General features: G+C 46.2%; 1 protein-coding gene across 1 annotated transcript in view; it reads left to right on the top strand.

The window, feature by feature from the left end:
* The window catches only part of STING1 (stimulator of interferon response cGAMP interactor 1), an 88120-nt gene extending 74863 nt beyond the window's left edge, over positions 1-13257 (top strand). Inside the window, exon 7 of the mRNA XM_075342285.1 lies at positions 12611-13257. Within this exon, the coding sequence (XP_075198400.1) occupies positions 12611-12729 (119 nt within the window). The 3' untranslated portion in view covers positions 12730-13257. The remainder of the gene's footprint in view (positions 1-12610) is intronic.
* Positions 13258-23419: the final 10162 nt, after the last annotated feature.

Raw genomic sequence — 23419 nt, 5'->3', positions numbered from 1 at the left:
GGTCCTTCTATCTTCTATCTGCAGCATACATGTTTAGTGCGCATGTGTGTGTGCACATGCCCACGTGCACGTATGGCATGTGTACAATGTGAGCATGTGGCCCAGAGTGTGTTTGTGTGTATGTTTGTGTGCGTGTGTGTGTGCGTGTGTGTGTGTGTGTATGACCACGTGTGTTGTGTGCATGCGCACACGTGAGAAAGTGTGTGAGCACATGTGTGTGTGTGGGTGTGCTTATGTATGCATGGGTGTGTGGGTTGTATGCGCACACATGCATATTCACATGGAACACCGTGGCTCTGTATAATAACATTTTCAATACTTGGTGTTTTTGTTATTTTGTTATATGTCCTTTTGTAATTGCCCTGTTGGATATTACCATCTATCTGAAGTCTTAATTGTACTTCTATTCTTATTTCTAATATGAGATATGGCTCGAGCTATAACTCCTAAATAATACTGAATACTAATGCATAATACAATATTCTATGTGACTGCACTCTTATCCATATGAGTATGAGAAATGTCAGGCGGGGGGGCGGCGCGACGCGCGACAAGCATCCCTGGTTGCCCTGGACATTGCGCGCGTCATGGAGACGCTAATTCTTTGTGATCCACACCGATTGGCGGACGCCTCCTTTTTAACTCACACTTCCCCTCACTGTACCACGCCCTCTGACGAAGGCTTCACAGCCGAAACGGCCGTCGGGTTGGACGCAGGCTCCGTCTGATCTCCACACTTTTCCAGGTAATAGCTGCATTATCCAACTACTGTCCCCTTGATGTTTGGGGCGCTGGGGTCCCTTCCATACTCCCCCAATCAAACCTTGTGCAATCCTTTTGAATTTGATTGTTCTATATATATTATATGTGATTGCCATGATCCATACAGGGGTTTTTTTGGTCTGTGACCCGTTTATAGCAATAGCATATACTTTATGCAGCTTTCCTGGTGGACTGTTGATTACTTGATTGTACACATAGGTATATCGGTTCACATGTAATCATTGCCTAATATATGTATTGATATTTATGGCTTGTCAGCAGTCTGTTAAAGATCTATTGCCTATGTCCACACTTGTTAGTGCCGCCCTGCACCTATCCATCTAATAAAGTTTTCACCTTTTGTACCCTGGACTCTCGTCGTATATTTCTCTTGTTTGCATTTAAGTATAAACGACTTGTCCTAGTCCCCATCCAGGAGTTGTGAGTTGTGATCACTATGGTTTTACTATATTGTCACACATTTTCCTGGTAAATTATGGAGTGACTGTGGCTTTTCTTGTACATGAACAAGAGGGGTAGCCATAAATTATTTACAAGGCCCAAAAGTTTTTGGGTTGGCTTTCCAGTCGAAAGCCATGGTCCATTAAACTGCAAACAGTAACGGGGTTCAACATTAACTGGGGTAGCCGGGAACCGCTACCTTAACAAACTTCCTTGCTTGAAGACGGCGGAGGGGAGTGGGGGCACACTTGCTCATCCATCTACCCCACTTCTTTACGTCGAGGGCAACCCACCCCCTCTCTCCGCAATGCCGGGTATAGGAGACCAGCTCTCCTGGCTCCAGGTCACGATCCGGGTGACCCGTAGGCAAATGGGGGGGCCACATCCCTCCGGGATACAAAAATCTCGGCCTCCAGGCCCGGTTCATAAATAAAGCCCCATCCCTTTTGGGGGTTAAAGTGCTGGACCTGTCCTTGGAACGTCGGGCCCGGCACCCGAAAATTTGCCTGCCGGAGGTTTTCCTTCTCCCGGTATGTTCTATTTAGTACTTTGGCCTTCCGTTTCTCCCTGGCCGCGATCTCCGTCTTCAGCTGCTGCCGCTCCCAATATGGAGTACGGGTTCCGCACACTGCTTCCTCCTGCTCAGGGGCTTGGATCATCCAGACGGCCTCACTGCCGGCTATTATTATACTATTATCAAATTAGTTGATATGCAGCCTTCATCTTTATTGATTATGTATTTTTGACTTGCACTCTATATATATATACAGTTAGGTCCAGAAATATTTGGACAGTGACACAATTTTCGCGAGTTGGGCTCTGCGTGCCACCACATTGGATTTGAAATGAAACCTCTACAACAGAATTCAAGTGCAGATTGTAATGTTTAATTTGAAGGTTTGAACAAAAATATCTGATAGAAATTGTAGGAATTGTACACATTTCTTTACAAACACTCCACATTTTAGGAGGACAAATAAACCAAACCCAAACAAAATATTTTTGTTTTCAATATTTTGTTGCAAATCCTTTGGAGGCAATCACTGCCTTAAGTCTGGAAGCCATGGACATCACCAAATGCTGGGTTTCCTCCTTCTTAATGCTTTGCCAGGCCTTTACAGCCGCAGCCTTCAGGTCTTGCTTGTTTGTGGGTCTTTCCGTCTTAAGTCTGGATTTGAGCAAGTGAAATGCATGCTCAATTGGGTTAAGATCTGGTGATTGACTTGGCCATTGCAGAATGTTCCACTTTTTTGCACTCATGAACTCCTGGGTAGCTGTGGCTGTATGCTTGGGGTCATTGTCCATCTGTACTATGAAGCGCCGTCCGATCAACTTTGCGGCATTTGGCTGAATCTGGGCTGAAAGTGTATCCCGGTACACTTCAGAATTCATCCGGCTACTCTTGTCTGCTGTTATGTCATCAATAAACACAAGTGACCCAGTGCCATTGAAAGCCATGCATGCCCATGCCATCATGTTGCCTCCACCATGTTTTACAGAGGATGTGGTGTGCCTTGGATCATGTGCCGTTCCCTTTCTTCTCCAAACTTTTTTCTTCCCATCATTCTGGTACAGGTTGATCTTGGTCTCATCTGTCCATAGAATACTTTTCCAGAACTGAGCTGGCTTCATGAGGTGTTTTTCAGCAAATTTAACTCTGGCCTGTCTATTTTTGGAATTGATGAATGGTTTGCATCTAGATGTGAACCCTTTGTATTTACTTTCATGGAGTCTTCTCTTTACTGTTGACTTAGAGACAGATACACCTACTTCACTGAGAGTGTTCTGGACTTCAGTTGATGTTGTGAACGGGTTCTTCTTCACCAAAGAAAGTATGCGGCGATCATCCACCACTGTTGTCATCCGTGGACGCCCAGGCCTTTTTGAGTTCCCAAGCTCACCAGTCAATTCCTTTTTTCTCAGAATGTACCCGACTGTTGATTTTGCTACTCCAAGCATGTCTGCTATCTCTCTGATGGATTTTTTCTTTTTTTTCAGCCTCAGGATGTTCTGCTTCACCTCAATTGAGAGTTCCTTAGACCGCATGTTGTCTGGTCACAGCAACAGCTTCCAAATGCAAAACCACACACCTGTAATCAACCCCAGACCTTTTAACTACTTCATTAATTACAGGTTAACTAGGGAGACGCCTTCAGAGTTAATTGCAGCCCTTAGAGTCCCTTGTCCAATTACTTTTGGTCCCTTGAAAAAGAGGAGGCTATGCATTACAGAGCTATGATTCCTAAACCCTTTCTCCGATTTGGATGTGAAAACTCTCATATTGCAGCTGGGAGTGTGCACTTTCAGCCCATATTATATATATAATTGTATTTCTGAACATGTTTTTGTAAACAGCTAAAATAACAAAACTTGTGTCACTGTCCAAATATTTCTGGACCTAACTGTATATATATATATATATATATATATATATATATATATATATACAAATTGGTGCTCACTTCAGTTATCCTTTTAGTACTATTAAGTTTTTTTCTGAATGTGAACACAGCTCCGCCCCTTTCGGCCATGTTTTTTCCATCTCCTATATAAGTCCTTGATTACCCCTCTCCACCCACAGCAGTTTTTAATTGCAATGAGATGACACACAGTTAGGGTCACAGAGCTAGGGACCCCAATATAGAGATATACCTTGACGAGGTCTTGGGGCTCAGTTACATTGATCTGTCAGGTTTCCGGGTTTTCCAGTCCTCTTTTGAAAGAGCTTGCCCTCGGTTAACATGGAGTTTTATGTTCTGTTGCCCTACTTCCTTTCCAGCTGCTTAAAAGGCCGCCTCTAAGCCTAGTCCAGTGCCTGAGTATACTGCTTGCTGTGTGCTCCTGCTTTGCTGCTGCTGCTACTTGATTACCTTTGGATCCTCCTGAAAATCTACCGACCGACTCTGGACCACACCCGGTTTCTTCAAACTGTGCCCGGACTCCGTCTGCCGTCTTTGGTCAGCACGTCTGCCCGGTTTCTTCCGGTTCATAACCATTCTGGACTTTCATCCCGTACGGACACTTCTGGACTTTACCGCTTGCCCCTTGTGTCCCGGCTGCGGCGCATTTAGGCCTTCCGGGGTTGATTGCCGGACAGTCCCTGTATAGGGGTTCGCTCTGGTGGTCTCCCTGGGGGAGTCCGGTGCGTGGCCCCGGGAATCCCCTTCGCTCCGTTTCGGAAAGGTATTTTCATGTGTTTGTTATACTGTGTATTTCCGTTGTGTATCTACCGTGGTTACATATCATAAACATCTTGTACCACAAACTCGTCTCTGGCTGTCATTGCCCTAACGCTATCGAAATCCTCAAAACATACAATAGTATTACATTATACTCAGGCCATAAGAGGATTTCGCTGGGGCAATGACTGAGACACGAGGAGTAGATCAGCTCTTTTCTATGATTAACTCCTTGCAGCAGGAGATGGAGGTGGTGCAGACTAAACTTAGAGATGTGGAGGCACAGCTGGGCCATGATCACCAGGTACTGGGTCCGGCTATACAGGACTTGCAAGTCAGAGTGGAGGCTCAGGAAGCCGGCCCCACTACGTCCGTATCAGCTGCCGGTATGCCTAGGTTACCCCCATTCCGTTTCAATGGTGACCGTAGTCAGTTTCGTGGATTTGTGAACCAATGTATACTGTTTTTTGATGTACATGCCGATTATTACCGTTCTGACCGGTCCAAAGTGTTATGTATAATTATGTTATTAACCTCACGAGCACTGGCTTGGGCTAATCCTATGATAGAGAACCGGGACATCCGTTTAAATCACCTAGATGATTTTCTGACCGCAATGGCGCAGATGTTTGATGATCCGAATCGCCGTGCTACCGCTGAATCGGCTCTCCTTTCCTTACGTCAGGGAAAGCGTTCTGTCGTTGAATACGCCACTGAATTTAAGAGGTTAGTGGTAGACACCGACTGGGGAAACAATGCATTATTGTCTGTTTTCAGAAAGGGGTTGTCCGGTACCATCAAGGACGAGTTAGCTCGTTCTGAATCTCCAGGGGATTTTGAACTGTTTCTCCAGCACTGTGTGCGTATTGATACCCGCTTGACGGAACGTAGACAGGAAAAATGGGCAGCTGTAAACCGTGTAAACAACTTTGCATTTCCTTCCAGAGAACCCGCTCTCAGGACGCCACGGGAGGCCGAGGACGTTCCTATGCAAGTGGACTCTCTGCAAAAGCGAGAGACCAATGAACGTCGCGAACACCGGCTCCGTGAGTGTTTGTGTTTCTATTGCGGTCAATCGGACCATTTCTTGATCGACTGCCCGAAACGTCCGAATCGCCCAAATAAGGTATTGGCAGCCATGGCAGAGTGTGACAACACGGACGCAGAGTCCGATATCTCTGAGGCAAGTGGACACTTGGATGCGGTATTTCCCTTGACTGTAATGTCAACCTCACCGAAGGACTCGGAAGGGAAATATACCCATTGCTCGCTCCCCATTCAGATCCGGTGGGAGGGACAGCTAATACCTACCTCTGCAATGATAGATTCTGGGGCAGGGGGAAATTTCATGGACTCCTCTTTTGCCAGGAAACACGGTATCCGGACTCAGCAAAGAGCCTCACCGGTTACCATGGAGACGGTAGACGGATCTCCGTTAATCTCTGGACCAGTTGATCGGGAAACCGTACCGCTAGAATGCGTCATGAAGCCAGGTCAGCAGGAGACCCTTGTTTTCATGCTAATTTCTTCTCCTCATTTTCCGATTATTTTAGGTATTCCGTGGCTACGGTCTACAAATCCGGTCATCGATTGGGAAACTAAGGAAATATCCTTCCCACCGCAGAGTATTCTGACCATTAGTCCAACTGTTCCGGTTCCAGTAACACCGAATGCGGAGGGCACTGTACAGGTACCTGTTCTACCCCCGGTGTATAACGACTTTGCGGACATATGCGACAAAAGAAAAGCCGATCGGCTTACCCCGCATAGACCGCATGATTGCCCCATAGACTTACTCCCAGGGGCGGAGATCCCGTTTGGTCATGTCTACCCGTTGGCGGCACCTGAGCTAGAAGCACTAAAAAACTACATTGATGAAAGTCTAGCTAAGGGATTTATTCGTCCGTCTACCTCACCAGCAGGGGCACCCATCTTTTTTGTGAAAAAGAAAGAGGGGACTCTAAGACCCTGTATTGACTACCGGGAACTGAATAAAATAACCATCCGGAACCGGTATCCGTTACCATTGATTCCTGAGCTATTGGAGAGGGTCCAACAGGCAAAAATATTCACCAAATTGGACCTCCGTGGGGCATACAATCTACTCCGCATACGTCCCGGAGACGAGTGGAAGACCGCGTTCCGATGTCGGTATGGACATTTTGAGTACCTAGTGATGCCTTTTGGACTTTGTAACGCTCCCGCGGCTTTCCAACATCTAGTTAACGATATTTTTAGGGATATCATGGACCAATTCATGGTGATTTATCTGGACGATATCCTAATCTTTTCTGATTCCCTACAGGAACACCAGGAGCACGTCAAGACCGTACTTACCCGGCTGAGGGAAAACCACCTGTACATCAAACTGGAGAAATGCGAATTCCATTGCTCACAGATACAATTCTTAGGTTATGTCATCTCTCCTCAGGGACTGAACATGGAGTCTGGCAAAATACAAGCAATTCTAGACTGGCCGGAACCGGGAAACATCAAAGAGGTACAACGCTTTGTCGGTTTTGCCAACTTTTACCGACGTTTTATCCGTAATTTTTCAGAGATCGTTCGTCCCATCACTCTGTTAACCAAGAAAGGACAGAAGTTTGTGTGGTCCGCCCAGGCCCAGGAAGCCTTCCATCGTCTCAAGGTTTGTTTTACCTCAGCGCCTATATTGGTACATCCGAATCCCGCACTTCCCTTTATCGTGGAAGTCGACGCTTCCGACTACGCATTAGGGGCCATCCTTTCTCAGAGGACTGGGGACAAGAGTCTCTTACATCCGTGTGCTTTCTTTTCCCGCCGGTTGTCCCCTGCAGAAAGGAACTATGACATTGCGGACAAAGAATTGTTAGCGATTATTTCCGCTTTCAAGGAATGGAGACACCACTTACAGGGAGCCGCGCAGCAAGTGATAGTACTCACAGATCATCGTAATCTGGAAAGTCTGCCAGGTGCCTGTCTCCACGGCAAGCCCGTTGGAGCCTATTCCTTAACCAGTTAAATTTTGTCGTTACATACCGTCCAGGTTCACGTAATGGGAAAGCCGATGCCTTGTCCCGAATCCACGCCGTGGACTCCGTGCCTGGAACCCCGTCTCAGACCGTGTTATCGGATGCCAATTTCGTTGGAGTAATCCAGGACCAGGACTTGTGGAAGGACATCAAGCTGGCCTATGATGGTGACGTATTTCTTGCTGCCCCCCCGAATGATGTAACTCTTGTTCTTCGGAATGGTGTGTGGTTGAGAGAGCGACGCATTTATGTCCCGGAGGCCGTAAGACTTCGGGTTCTCAAGTTGGTCCATGACTCCGTGTTGGCTGGTCATAGGGGGGTACAGAAGACGCAGGAATTTCTGAACCGTTTTTTCTGGTGGCCTACCTGTTTAAAGGACGTAAAGGACTATGTCCACTCATGTGTGGTTTGTGCCCGGTGCAAGGTCCCTCGTGTGGCTCCTACAGGACTCCTCCAACCGTTACCCGTGCCATCTCGCCCTTGGGGGTCTATCTCAATGGATTTTATTGTGGAGTTGCCCGTCTCAGACGGTCACAATACCATTTTAGTGGTGGTGGATCGGTTGACTAAAGCTGCTCACTTTATTCCGTGTGCCGGTCTTCCCTCAGCCGCAGAGACAGTGGATCTGGTTATCCAGAACGTATTCCGATTGCATGGGGTACCAGACGAGATCATCTCTGACCGGGGCGTGCAGTTCACGTCTAGGTTCTGGAAGGGGTTTTGTACGGCACTCCAGATTGATGTCTGTTTGTCTTCTGCATACCATCCTCAGACAAATGGGCAAACCGAACGGACCAATCAAACCCTGTAACAATACCTTCGCTGTTATGTCAGCCATCTGCAGGACGATTGGTTAAAGATGCTTCCGTTGGCGGAGTTCTCGTATAACAACACTCAGAGCAGCTCCACTAAGGTAACGCCCTTCTTTGCTAACTTGGGTTACCATCCGACTATTTTGCCTAGGTCACCGGTTGCGGTCTCAGTGCCTGCGGTGGAGGACAGATTGACAGAGCTACGACAAAATCTGGAGGTTCTGAAGGACACTGTGGCTACAGCTCAGGAGCGTTACAAGAGGTCGGCAGACGCTCACCGGAAACCGGCACCCATGTATAAGGTAGGGGACTCTGTATGGTTATCCACCAAGAACCTGAGATTGGGTGTCCCTTCGCAGAAGCTGGGACAAAAATTCATCGGTCCGTTCAAGATCACCGGGATCGTGAGCCCTGTGGCCTGTCGGCTGCGGTTACCGCACCATCTAAAGGTACACCCGGTCTTTCATGTTTCTCTCCTCAAATCCGTCTCTCCCAATACGTTTCATGGTCGTGTCGTGCCTCCTCCTCCGCCTGTGATGGTCGACGGCGAGGAGCAGTTCGTGGTTGAGGACATTATTGACTCCCGGCTCCATCGTCGTCGGCTTCAGTATCTGGTACGTTGGCAGGGGTACGCCCCCGAGGACGATTCCTGGGAACCGGTGGGTAACATTCGAGCACCCCGGAAGATCGCTCAGTTTCATCGACGGTACCCGGACAAGCCGGGCCCTGACCCGTCCTGAGGCCGTTTCTGGGGGGGGGAGTAATGTCAGGTTTCCGGGTTTTCCAGTCCTCTTTTGAAAGAGCTTGCCCTCGGTTAACATGGAGTTTTATGTTCTGTTGCCCTACTTCCTGTCCAGCTGCTTAAAAGGCCGCCTCTAAGCCTAGTCCAGTGCCTGAGTATACTGCTTGCTGTGTGCTCCTGCTTTGCTGCTGCTGCTACTTGATTACCTTTGGATCCTCCTGAAAATCTACCGACCGACTCTGGACCACACCCGGTTTCTTCAAACTGTGCCCGGACTCCGTCTGCCGTCTTTGGTCAGCACGTCTGCCCGGTTTCTTCCGGTTCATAACCATTCTGGACTTTCATCCCGTACGGACACTTCTGGACTTTACCGCTTGCCCCTTGTGTCCCGGCTGCGGCGCATTTAGGCCTTCCGGGGTTGATTGCCGGACAGTCCCAGTATAGGGGTTCGCTCTGGTGGTCTCCCTGGGGGAGTCCGGTGCGTGGCCCCGGGAATCCCCTTCGCTCCGTTTCGGAAAGGTATTTTCATGTGTTTGTTATACTGTGTATTTCCGTTGTGTATCTACCGTGGTTACATATCATAAACATCTTGTACCACAAACTCGTCTCTGGCTGTCATTGCCCTAACGCTATCGAAATCCTCAAAACATACAATAGTATTACATGATCAATGCGATTGCTAAATATCTCCTTTTTCATAATATTCATGGCAGGTATGCAATTCATTATTCACATGTTCAAGTTAGCAAGTAGCATTTTTTCATTGTATTTTCCAATATTTTTCCATATGCTTGAGGCATTATACCATTATCTAAGTTTGATGTGCAGCCTTATCCTTGTATAGTATGTATTTTTTTTGGCTTGCACTCAGAAAATATATATATTAGTGCTCACTTCAGTTATCCTATTCAGTTATATGTAGTTTTTTTCTGAATGTGAACACAGCTCCGCCCCTTTTAGCCATGTTTTTTCCATCTCCTATATAAGACAGTCCTTAGTTACCCCTCTCCACCCACAGCAGTTTTTAATTGCAATGAGATGACACACAGTTGGGGTCACAGAGCTAGGGACCCCAATATAGAGATATACCTTGACGAGGTCTTGGGGCTCAGTTACATTGATCAATGCGATTGCTAAATATCTCCTTTTTCATAATATTCTTGGCAGGTATGCAATTCATTATTCACATGTTCAAGTTAGCAAGTAGCATTTTTTCATTGTATTTTCCAATATTTTTCCATATGCTTGAGGCATTATACCATTATCTAAGTTTGATGTGCAGCCTTATCCTTGTATAGTATGTATTTTTTTTGGCTTGCACTCAGAAAATATATATATTAGTGCTCACTTCAGTTATCCTATTCAGTCACTGCCGGCTACGACCGGGCTCACGTGAAGTGGAAGAGGGCTCCGTTGATCCGCGGCCTGCTCTGCTGCCCTGCAGGTGCATCCCAGCTGCACCTCAGTGGGGACCGGGTACTGGGGAGCGGCCGCCATCTTTGCTGACCTCCAGTCAGGCGTCGCCTCTGCTGCGACCGGGCGGATTGCCGGGGTCGACGTCATCGAGTCCGCTGCCTTCTCCAGGATCGGGGATGATGTCATCTCTGGTGCGGCCGGGCTCGGGGCCGGAGGGGATGTCTTCCGGGCTTTGGTCTTTCGCGGGGCTGTTACGGGTGCCGGAGAGGTGGCGTGCTCATGGCCCGAGGGCTCAATTGCCGGGTCCTCACAGGCAGATGGAACGGGTACTGCTGCCGTGGCTTGTGGCAGTGGACCGAGCAAGGCGCCAGCTAGAGGTACAGGCAGCGAGAGTGGTGGCGTGGCGGATGGGGGCAGACCGAGCTCCTCAGCCTGTTGGGCCGGTCCCGGTGGGACATATGGGCGTGGGTCGCTTACCCGCTCCTCTGAGGTCATCTCCACTTTGCGGGTCCGGACAGCTGCAGTCAGTTCCTGCATCTCGGCCGTCTATCTCTTTAGTAGAAAGTTGGCCTGGGCCTGGATTCTTTGGCACATCCGTTCCGTCTGGGCTTCGACCTAGTCGGCAGTCCTGGGGGCAAATCCTTCCATCTTCGGGTTGCTGGACCGGTCAGACTTCCTCTCAAGGTGGTGTCCAGGAACGGAAGATGGCAGAGTCCTGGTGTCCCTGCCTCTTATTTCCTCGGATCACATGCCGCTATTCTCTCCCGCCCCCTGGTTTTTCAGGAGCGGTCCTCTGATGCGGCTTGCTAGTTTCAATTTCTGCCTCAGGGTTTTCCTTCTGTCCTTGTTCCCAGGGGGCAGGGCTTCAGCTTTGCGCCCTTTCTCGGAGAAGAAGACACTGGGCTACGTTACGGCTCGAGGAGTTCTCCGGACTCGGGTGTCACGCGAACACTCCGAATAAAGGTGGCCGTATTTATATGGGATTGGTTGTAAAATGTCTGTGACGCCACCAACGGTGTGTGGTGAGATGCAGCACCACCGCTGCCGTTGTGGGGCTCCCGGGGACATTGGGCTAGCAATTGGATGTTAACCCCTCCGTGGGTAGGGATGTATATCCCGGGGCCCAGTGTCTCTATGCTGAGAATGGTAATTGCAGGGGTCGGCGCACGCGGCCAGGCCGGGGATGTTACTCACGGTCGAATAAAGCACACAAGTCTCATGGTAAACCAAGGTGATGGTGGCCGGCCACCGCAGACGGGTGTATCTAATCCCACACCCGGGTTGGTAGTCAAAGTCTCTCTCCTCTGCACTCAGTGTGTTCTACATAGGACTTCCCGTTTTGAAACACGAGAGTCCACTCCTGGTCCTTTGGTTGGGAGCTGTACCTGTCTGACGTTGACCCTTGGGATCTACGGACCCTGGCAGTTGCCCGATGCCTCTTGGTGGGTTGTTGTCTACTTTTCGGGACTTAGGTTGGGACAGGACCTAAAATCCTGCCCTCAATTGGTTAATTAGCTAGGCCGTCGGTGCCAGTCCTGGCTTCAGGTCCAAGTACCCCCTCTGTGCACACGGTTTCCGGGTCGGGTCTCCGGTGTCGGTACCGGCGGGCTCCAACCCTGCCCCGGTCCACCTCCGGCGGCCGTCTTCCCGTCTCCTGCAGACTCTGGCTACCGTCTGCCACCTAGCCAAGGTGTCAGGGCTCCGACCCTGGCACCTGTCAGCTTCACCTTCACTCCAAACTCAAACTGAAACCGATACTTGACTCTGACTGTTTTCCCGCCCCGGGCTCTCAGAGGCCCCTAGGTGGGCGTTCCCAAATTCACCTGATCCCGCCCACTGGTGTGTCTGTCCTTCCCTGGGGGGGGTGACTAGTGTTTCAGGTCATCTGATTTAACCCTATGTGGGATTGGTGTTATGCGGGGGTCTATGTGTACATCTACCTGGTTATCCAGGGCGGTACAATAGCAACATACAAATGTCACACAATCTATGATTATATGCCATATAAGACCACCTCCACAGTAAATGCATAGATTTACTATTTGTTTGGCTGCTTTCCCACAGAGGGCTACTTACGAAACTAGGGAATTCTATACAATGTGTCCTTAGCTGTTGCATGTATAACGCAATAATGTCACCTTTACACTAGATGTACAGATATCCATACTGTACTTAAAATAAATTATCTTAATTTTACAACTAAGGACTGTTTTTTTTTCCTTACAGATTGCCCAAAGGGTGAAGACGTTCCAGAACATCTCTTATCCCATATAATACTGAAACATTTAAAGCAACAATATTCTGAGGAATATGATCTTGAATTTAGAACATTACGGAGTGAATAAATACCTATTTGCCATCTTTAACAATTTCCTTAAAGGGAACCTATCACTAGGTTTCTCCCTTATAAGCTGCGTCCACCATCAGTCAACCCTTATATACAGCATTTTAGAATATTTTCCAGCATGACATGACTAAAATACAGATATACAGCCACTTGTTAAAGTCTTTTCTTCCTACTCATGTTACCGTGTCTTAGGGCTATATAATGTTGGGTTTCATTGTGTTGTTAACTTTTGTCTATAGGGCACCTTCCTTTTTTGCTGCTATTGTGGACTGCCTCCTTTTGACTACCTCCTCTATTTTATGGTCAACTCCTAACATCATTACATAGTGCTCCATCAACCAAGAATAGCCTTTTGTAAGCCAGTCTTGACGAATTGCGTGCTGCAGAAAGATGTGCTTAATTCATTAATTTGTGGAATCTTTCATCTGCCATGTGTCACCATCAGAAACGTTACTCCAGCCAAAGAATGGAGTTAATTTCTTGTGTAATTTACACCTATTTAGAATACACTTGCTCATTCCCTGTTTAGCCTCAGACCAGCTCACCTGTCTGAAAATGAGCTTAACTGGCCAAACGTGGTGTGAAAATGCCACAACGCTAAAAATCTTTCCGCAACTTCTACAACATCGTTGTGTTAAATTTTTGCAGCATTTCAAGGTAGTTTAACCCAAACCTCTGGCAAAAAACCCCTCAAATTATTAAATCGGGCTCATAAAATTAATGCTACATGTAAAACTAATCAGAGCTTAGCCTGCAACATACTCCGCCAGGCATTAATGCTTTACTGTATTTCCATTCCTTCTGTTACAGTGGATTTTAATGTATTCACCTTTTTTCACCTGTTAGTAAAGAAGTAGTATAGCAAGTGAATACAGGAAACGCTACCAATAGGAGTAAGTGGGCATTACTTTTATTAAAATAACTTCTAATTTAGAATAATTCCATAAATGCTTTGTTCCTTCTACTTTTAAAGTTTTCAAAGTCCTAAATTTTTTTAACACAAGCTTTACAGTTCAGTATCTCAACTAATCGGCAGCATCCCATGCTCTGGTCTGGACCTGTCTGCCCATTAGTCTCTCCTGAAAATGAGCAGGTCTGCCCTGGCTAAATATATAACCTCAGCATATCTTTTGGATAGCTATATGCTCTCTAAGGCCAACCTTCATAGTTATCTATGACCAACCTACTGGAGACTGACCATACAACTTGTATTTCCCCCTGCTAATGTGAAATCCTGTTGTTGTTGTTGTTGTGGTCGCTGCATGTAAAGCGGCTTTTAGATGTGCCTAATACATTAAAGTCACTTTCCACTTAATGAATTAGGGACCTCTTACAAGTACTGTGCACCTTCAATAGAGATCTACTGTGGCATAACTTTCCATGAATTAGATAAATGGGTGTAACCATGCTCCATCCCACCCATGTTCAGCCATTTTGGCAAAGGTGGCTGGCACTGGTGTGAAGAAAACTGGTGAAAAAACATTAATGAATCAGGATCTTCATACTTTTGTTCGCATTGGACATAAGATGCTGCCCGGCACTTCTGGTAATGACTTAAGTACCCTATACATAATAGATAACTATTGGCTGAATGATTGTTCAGCCGACAGATATCTCACCTGTGTTCTCAATAAGAGCTACTCTACTACTGGCTCATCTCTGTGCCGAACAAAAGGATCGGGAATCTGAAACCACGTGTCGGATCCTACTCTGCTCAGACATCATCTGTGTGTTTGTCAAATTTATGGAGGCAATGACACCAAGTCATCATTAGAGTTTTTTTAAAGTTACTTATTTACATATATTCATCTATACTGTGAGTTTTGGTGTACATTTCAGATGGTTAATGTCTTCTAATATTTATGTATTACTTTATTTTTATACTTTGAATGAGTCTGTTACAATCTAAATAAAAAAAATGATCTGTGAATTGTGGCTTGTACTGTAATCAATTAAACCTCAAAAAGAGGATTTTTAAATCAACTGTGGCATAATATAATGTGCCTCTATCAGTGCTCACTTAGCAGCTCTAAAAATTGCTACCACGAACAAGCTTAATTCAAGCTACGTCATTTACAAGATCCCAGAGGTTGTTCTGGCCTTTACCGTTTAACCCTTTACAGTGAACTATACTTACATAAGTGTCCCTGGTCTGGAGCCACTAAGTCAGATGCTAGCCAATGGTGTAAGTTGGTAGGAATGGTCAGGTCGCCAGGTCAGAACCATGATGGTAGCTTGGTACAAAATCTAGAAGCAAAGGAATAATCAGGAAACAAACTGCAAAGATGGAATTATTTGGCACTCCAAGAAGATTTCCAATACACCATGTTCCAAATTATTATGCAAATTGGATTTAAGTGTCATAGTGATTAATTTTTTTTTTCTTCAATGAAACTCATTGATGGTATTATGTCTCAGGGTTCTTTGAATCACTGAAATCAATCTCAGATACCTGTGATAATTAATTTGCTAGATGAGCCCAAGAAACGGAAAACTGGATCTTCTACAATATTAAGCGAGCCACAATTTTCAAGTAACATGGGAAAGAAAAAGGATCTCTCTGCTGCCGAAAAGCATCAACTAGTGCAATGCCATGGACAAGGGATGAAAACATTAGATATTTCACGAAAACTTAAGCCTGATCATCGTACTGTGAAGAGATTTGTGGCTGATTCTGAGCACATAGGTGTTTGTCCTGATAAAGGCAGAATGAGAAAGGTTTCTGCCAGACAAGTTCATCAGATTAAGAGAGCAGCTGCTAAAAGCCATTACAAACCAGAAAACAGATATTTTAAGCTGCTAATGCCTCTGGAGTAGAGATGAGCGAACCGGTCGTGGTTCGGCTCGAGTTCGGTTCGTCGAACGGAGGTCTCGTTCGAGTTCGGTTCGTCGAACGTTCGACGAACGGAACTCGAACCAATAGGCTATAATGGGAGGCAATCACAAACACATAAAAATGCATGATAAATGTACACAAACAGTTAATAAACTGCGATCCCTCCCCGCGATCCCTCCTGCACTCTGTCTCCTGCCGCTATTCCATCCGATGATCGCTGAATCCTCCCGGTGACCAGCACTGCCAGCAGCGATGCAGGACCTATCGTGATATCAAAATAGCCATGTGACCAGTCACGTGGCTATTATCTCATTGTCTACAGACTGGTCACATGACTATGACGCGTCATGTAGGACCTGTCATTGCACTCTCCGGTACACGGTGCACATATGTGTATCGCCGTGTACCGGCGACATGCTCTGGCACACGGTCGACTCCCCGTACCGTTAGGGACCGGCTGACACAGCCGGTCATTAACGGAGATCACCGTTGCCATAGCAACGCAGTTAGGGGTGACGTCACCGCTAACCGCGGCTCCGAGAGCACCGTTGCTATGGTAACGCGTCTGTCAGCGTTACCGCTGTTACCGTTGACAGCCAGCAGCACTGATCTCTCACGGAGTGAAGGCTGCACGCTGCTTCCCGATTGTAGTGAGGATTGTAGTGAGGATGAGGTGCCCCAGCTCATCAAGTGATGAGCTGGTGACTCTCATCCTCACTACAATCGTCACTACTACTACACTAGTGAGGATTGTAGTGAGGATGAGGTGCCCCAGCTCATCAAATGATGAGCTGGGGCACCTCATCCTCACTACAATCGTCACTACTACTACACTAGTGAGGATTGTAGTGAGGATGAGGTGCCCCAGCTCATCAAGTGATGAGCTGGGGCAACTCATCCTCACTACAATCCTCACTACAATCCTGAAGTGCAGTTTCTTCCAATTCATTTAAAGGCACTTAGAACGCTGAAATTGCTGCTTATAATTTAAGCCTCTATTAAAAACCTTTTTGCTTATGGATTGAAAAAAACTCTCCAGGTATCTGAAAAATCATATTGCAGTGATAGTTTCAATTGGCATTAAATATCATATGCCTTGAAGCATCACTTAATATACTATACTAGATTTAATAATTGCTCTACTACCGGCCGGGGTACTGCAACCAGACACCTAGCTAGCATACAAAAATATGGCGAAGCTCACGTCCTTTTTTTGTAGTTTTTTGGCAAAAAAAATTAAAAATGCTTCCCTGGATTTTCCATTGCCAGTGAAGGTAACACCAAGCAGTGGGGGTTAGCAGCCAGTAGCTGCTTGGATTACCCTTAGCTAGCAATACAAAAAATGCAGCGGGAGCCCATATATATTTTTTTTAATTATTTATTTAAATAACTAAAAACAAAATGGGCTTCCCTGTATTTTGATTGCTGGACATCACAGTGCTGTAAAAATAAATCTTTAAAAAAAATGACGTAGCGCTCCGCGGTATTTTTGATTCTCAGCGCAGATAAAGCAGACAGCTATGGGTTGCCACCCACATCTGCCTGCCGTTACCTTGGTTGGCAATCAAAATACAGGGAAGCCCATTAATTTTTTCTATTTAAAAAATAGTTAAAAAAAAATGACGTTGGGTCCCCCCATTTTTGATAGCCAGCTAGGGTAAAGCAGACGGCTGTAGCCTGACAACCACAGCTGGCAGCTTTACCGTGGTTGGGGATCCAATGTGGAGGTCCCCCCAGGCTCTTTTTTTATAATTATTTTATAAATAATAATTACACAAAAAAAGTAGGGTCCCCCCCAAATTGGATCACCAGCCAAGGTAAAGCGGACAGCTGTGGTCTGGTATTCTCAGGGTGGGAAGGTCCATAGTTATTGGGCCTTCACAGCCTAAAAATAGCAGGCCGCAGGCACCCCAGACGTGGCGCATCCACTAGATGCGCCAATCCTGGCGCTTCACCTCAGCTCATACCGTGCCCTGGTGCAGTGGCAAACGGGGTAATAAATCGGGTTGATACTAGCTGTAAAGTCACCTGAGATCAAGCCCAGCAGTTTGTGATGTCATGGCGTCTATTAGATACCCAACATCATAAACTGTCAGTACTAACAAAAAAAAATCGACAAAAGAAATTTATTTGAAAAAACAGTCCCCAAAACATTTCCTCTTTCACCAATTTATTGTAAGAAAAAAAATAAAGGGGTCCCACGACGACTCTGGACCGTCTAGAATATGGGGGGGAGACACTCAGGGAACGTATCCCCCATTTTCTAGGAGTGCGGACCCTTCATGTGAGGAGTGTGGGTGCAATGAATCTGCACTCACTCTCCCCGGGTCCACAGCAGCAGAGTCCATGTCATAATAGTTGCTACCAAAGCTGCCATGCCCTGCTCATGAGGTAAGGGCATGCCTAATCAGGAGAACTACTGTAGAGGAAGCTCTTCTCACTGGTATATAGGTGCTCAGAGGTAATAATAGATAAAATTAGTGAGTAACATCGGCACTCTAAATCTCCCAGAAAGTCAGTAAGTCACAACGGATAGTAATGCAAAATCACTCTTTATTGGTCCGTATTAGGAAAAAAAAATTTTTCATAAGCATATATGTTTTTGTCCAAAACAAGTTACAAATGACGTTTCGGCCTGAGCCTTCGTCAGATTGGACTTATCTGCATGTAATCATGAAAAATTACAATAATGAGTATCATATAAGAGTGAGAGAACAATAACATAAACTCGAACAATGTAGAGGTACAATTGGGATGCAGCAAAAAAATTGCAACACAACAAGAAATGAAACACATGATACAAATGTCATAATACAGTACAAGGACAATATAGTAATGACAAATATGGGGTCAGAGTAGGCTTAGACAGCTCTGGTACGAAAGAGATGTCAATCATAAAGTAACATGTGCAGTAGGTGTAGAGCTACACTATGCATGGCAGAGCTAATGGGTAGACTGACCATAGAAAAAGAACAGAGAAAAAGTGGAGAAAAAGTGGAGAAAAAATGGAGAAAAAGTGGAGAAAAAAATGGAGAAAAAATGGAGAAAAAATGGAGAAAAAGTGGAGAAAAAATGGAGAAAAAGTGGAGAAAAAGTGGAGAAAAAGTGGAGAAGTGGAGAAGTGTTTGTTCATGCCAGATGGGAGATAAATAATTTTTTACCGGCGCTGTCATTTACTGTAACGTGATCATCAGTGTACGGTGTATACCTGTGATCACGTGAGCGGGGACCAGAAAAACCGTCCTGAATCATGATCTCCAGGGTCTCAGCTAGCCCTGAAACCCCGGAGATTTTCTGACGCTGGGGGGCGTTATTCACTTATTTCTGCCTGCTGTTTATAAACGGCAGATCAGAATAAGGCTATGACCGATCCATTTTTGCGGTCTGCAAAAAACAGTCCGTTTTTTTTCACGGGTGCATCCGTGTGGCATCCGTTTCCGTTCCGTAGAGGGTCCGTATGTCATCTGTTTGTCATCCGTGTGCCTTCCGTTTTTTTTGTGTACTGCAAAAAAACTGAAAAAGGGTAAATGCATAAATTTACCCAGGATCCATAGCTTCATCCTACATGAGGCGGTCACATGTTCACTCCAGTGCCATTTTCTACTGCTTTTCACAGCGTAGAGCACTCTGGTGATTTTCTTGTGCTTGTGCACTTCATATCAGTCTTTTCTGTCATTATAATGGCAGAAAGACACTTAATGTCCCACTCTCCTGCATTTTGTAATTTTGCACCCTTTGGTGCCTTTCATGTGGCACTAAGGGGTGCTTAGCTTTGTATTTAGCCAAAAAAATGAAAAAAAAAATGACGTAGGGTTCCCCCTATTTTTGTAGCCAGCTAGGGTAAAGCAGACGGCTGCAGCCTGCAGACCACAGCTGGCAACCTCACCTTGGCTGGTAATCCAAAACTGAGGGCACCCCACGCTGTTATTTTAAATTAAATAAATAATTTAAAAAAAAAACACGTAGGGGTCCCCCAAAATTGGATCACCAGCCAAGGTAAAGCAGACAGCTGTGGTCTGATATTCTCAGACTAGGGAGGTCCATGGTTATTGGACTCTCCCCAGCCTAAAAATAGCAGGCCGCAGCCGCCCCAGAAGTGGCGCATCCATTAGATGTGCCAATCCTGTTGCTTCGCCCCAGCTCATCCCGCGCCCTGGTGCGGTGGCAAACGGGGTAATATATGGGGTTAATACCAGATGTGTAATGTCACCTGGCACCAAGCCCTGGGGTTGGTGAGGTCAGGCGTCTATCAGATACCCGACATCACCAACCCAGTCAGTAATAAAAAAAATAGACGACAAACACATTTTTATTTGAAAAAACACTCCCCAATACATTCCCTCTTTAACCAATTTATTAGAAAGAAAAACAAATCCAGGTCTGGTGTAATCCAAGGGGTTGCCATGACGATCCACACTGTCCCAGTCAATGAAGAGCAGGATGTTCCCCATTGGCTGGGAGACCAGTGCAGTGACCTGAGCTAACATCAATGGGTCAGCCCAGGTCACTGCATGGCATGACAAGTGCTGCTGTCAGCGAGGTACATTACCTGCGCTGATCTCCTGCACTGCCGACAGCACTTGTCACTGAGTTCAATGACCTTCACAGCCAAGTATCGCGAGAGGCCCGTGATGTCACCGCTAGTCAGTCTCGGGTCGGAAGCGAGAGAAGGTGATGTGACAAGCTGCGGCCATGGAGGACAGTGACAGCGCTGAGGTTGGGACTTCATCACCGCAGGTAAGCCGAGCGGGACCATGTGTGCAGAGTGACAGGAAGACGTCAGTGTCGTGGACTGCATGGCTGGGGACGTGTGTGAGTGTGTGTGTGTGTGTGTATGTATGTGTACATGCCGCGTGCAGGAGGGGACGGAGTGAGCTGAGCGGGGAAGTGTGGGCTTCCTGCACGTAACTAGGATAAACATGGGGTTACTAACCAAAGCGCTTTGCTTGGATACCCGATGTTTATCTTGGTTACCAGCTTCTGGCAGGCTGCCAGCGATGGCTCCTGCACACTGTAGCTGTAAAAAGCCCTGCTTTTTGCTGCTAGAACCGTTCTCGAACATATCTAGAACTATCGAGCTTTAGCAAAAAGCTCGAGTTCTAGTTCGATCTAGAACACCCCCAAAAATCACTCGAACCGCGAACTGGAGAACCACGAACCACGAACCGCGCTCAACTCTACTCTGGAGTCCCTCAAACCTCAAGGTGTAGGATCCTTCAAAGGCTTTCTGTGGTGCATAAACCTACTATTCGGCCACCCCTAACCAGTGCTCACAAGCAGAAACGGTTGCAGGGTGGCCCAAACATACATGAAGACTAAACAAACAGTCTTGTTTACTGATGAGTGTCGAGCAACCCTGGATGGTCCAGATAGATGGAGTAGTGGATGGTAGATGGATGGCAACATGTCCCAACAAGGCTGCGACGTCAGCAAGGAGGTGAAGGAGTCATGTTTTGGGCCGGAATCATGGATGGCCAATGACACATCTGATAGGCCTCTTTAGGGTTCCTGAAGGTGTGAAAATGATCTTGGCAAAGTATATAGCGTTTCTGACTGACAACTTTCTTCCATGGTACAAAATGAAGATACGTGCTTTCAGGAGCAAAATCATCTTCATGCATGACAATGCACCATCTCATGCTGCAAAGAATACCTCTGTGTCATTTGCTGCTATGGGCATAAAAGGATATAAACTCATGGTGTGGCCACCATCTTCCCCTGACCTCAACCCTATAGAGAACCTTTGGAGTATCATCAAGCAAAAGATCTATGAGGGTGGGAGGCAGTTCACATCAAAACAGCAGCTCTGGGACGCTATTCTGACATCATGCAAAAAAATTCAATTCAAGCAGAAACTCTCCAAAAACTCTCAAGTTCAATGGATGCAAGAATTGTGAAGGTGATATCAAAGAAGGGTTCCTATGTTAACATGTAACTTGGCCTGTTAGGATGTTTTGGATTTAAATAGCTTTTTATTTCAGTGAATGTCACCTCCTAATGTTGCAAATTCCACAAATGAGCATTTTCAGTTCTTTAAAACATAAAATGTTTAGAAACTCTACTGTTGCTAATAATTTGGAACAGTGCATTTTGAGTTTTTTTTTTAATTTTGAAGATTATACTGTTATCATTGGGAGGTTTCTTCAATGAAGTTCGATGTATGCTCGAACGGGTGATGATGACTTTTATTAGACTTAAGCGGGCTTTACACGCTGCGACATCGCTAATGCGGAGTCGTTGAGGTCACGAAATTTGTGACGCACATCCGGCCGCATTAGCGATGCCGTTGCGTGTGACACCGATAAGCGATTTTGCATCGTTGCAAAAACGTGCAAAATCGCTAATCGGCGACACGGGGGTCCATTCTTAAAAATCGTTACTGCAGCAGTAACGAAGTTGTTCCTCGTTCCTGCGGCAGCACACATCGCTGCGTGTGACGCCGCAGGAACGAGGAAGCTCCCCTTACCTGCCTCCCGGCCGCTATGCGGAAGGAAGGAGGTGGGCGGGATGTTACGTCCCGCTCATCTCCGCCCCTCCGCTGCTATTGGGCAGCGGTTCAGTGACGTTTCAGTGACATTGCTGTGACGCTGCACGCTGCCGGTCACAGAGACGTCGCCGGACAGGTAAGTATGTGTGACGGCTCTGGGCGATGTTGTGCGGCACGGGCAGCGATATGCCCGTGTCGCGCAACAGATGGGGGCGGGTACCCACACTAGCGATATCGGGACCGATATCGCAGTGTGTAAAGTAGCCTTTACTGTTATTTGCACCGACTATTTAGGAAAATCAGGGAAAAATATAATTTGTATAATAATTTGGAACATGGTGTATTTATCATACAGGTGTCTGCAATCCAAAATAAATGTTTCGGTCACAACCGGACCTTCATCAGTACGTATAGCCAGGAGACATCTGTGTGCAACAACACATTAGTGCACCGTCCACCGCTGACTATAAGGCGGGAAAACTTCCTGATTAGGTAGTTGGCATTGATTAGGTTGTAGACGTTGCTATTACTCTCCAGAACCGCGGATCTCTCTTCTGATCCATTGCCTGTCCAATGCACTAGATATGATAAGGACTCTCTCACCACACAAGAATTCAGGATACTCTCCACCTCATACTCTAAATTGCCATTAACTACCATTGAAGGAGAAGAATCTCTAAAAGAGCAAAACGGCAAATTATATAACTTCAGGGGGGACTTATGAATCACATTAGGTATTTTGAAAGACAGAGGAAATTTCAGACAGAAACATGCAGGATTAATGATCTTAACAATGTGATAAATACAGGTGTCCAACAGACAGTTGATTGTAAAAGGACATAGCTTAATAAAAAAAAAAACCTTTCCAATTCCTGCTATCAGCAATGGCACCACATGGAAGAGAAATGTCACAATGCCTGAGAAAGAAAATATTTTTTTACAGAATAAAAAGTGAAGTATGTAGATATGTAAGCTCACTGCAGTTAGCTAAAGATTAGAGATGAGCGGTGTTCAATCTCAAGTGCTAATCTCAAGTTCGACCTGCTTTTGGTGATGTTCGAGTCGTTCGACGAACGTGAACACTTAGCTTCAAGTTCGATAGTTCGAGGTTATGTTCGATAACGGTTCGATCACCAAAAGCGTAACTGGCTTTTCACAGTAATACTGTCGTTCAATGTTAATACAGTGGAACCTTGGTTAACGAGAACAATCCGTTCTGGGAGTGTGCTTGTTAACCAAGTTACTCGTTTAGCAAAGCAAGATTTCCCATAGGAAATCATTGCAATGCAAACAATTCCTTCCACAACTTGTTAAATGTCCCATCCTGGTCCCCTATTGTGCCATTCCACACATGCACAAACACAC

Source organism: Anomaloglossus baeobatrachus, chromosome 4 (genome assembly GCF_048569485.1).
Source record: "Anomaloglossus baeobatrachus isolate aAnoBae1 chromosome 4, aAnoBae1.hap1, whole genome shotgun sequence".
In the NCBI taxonomy this organism is placed as follows: Eukaryota; Metazoa; Chordata; class Amphibia; order Anura; family Aromobatidae; genus Anomaloglossus; species Anomaloglossus baeobatrachus.
Note: the sequence above shows the minus strand (reverse complement) of the source record. Positions and strands in the feature narration are given on the sequence as shown.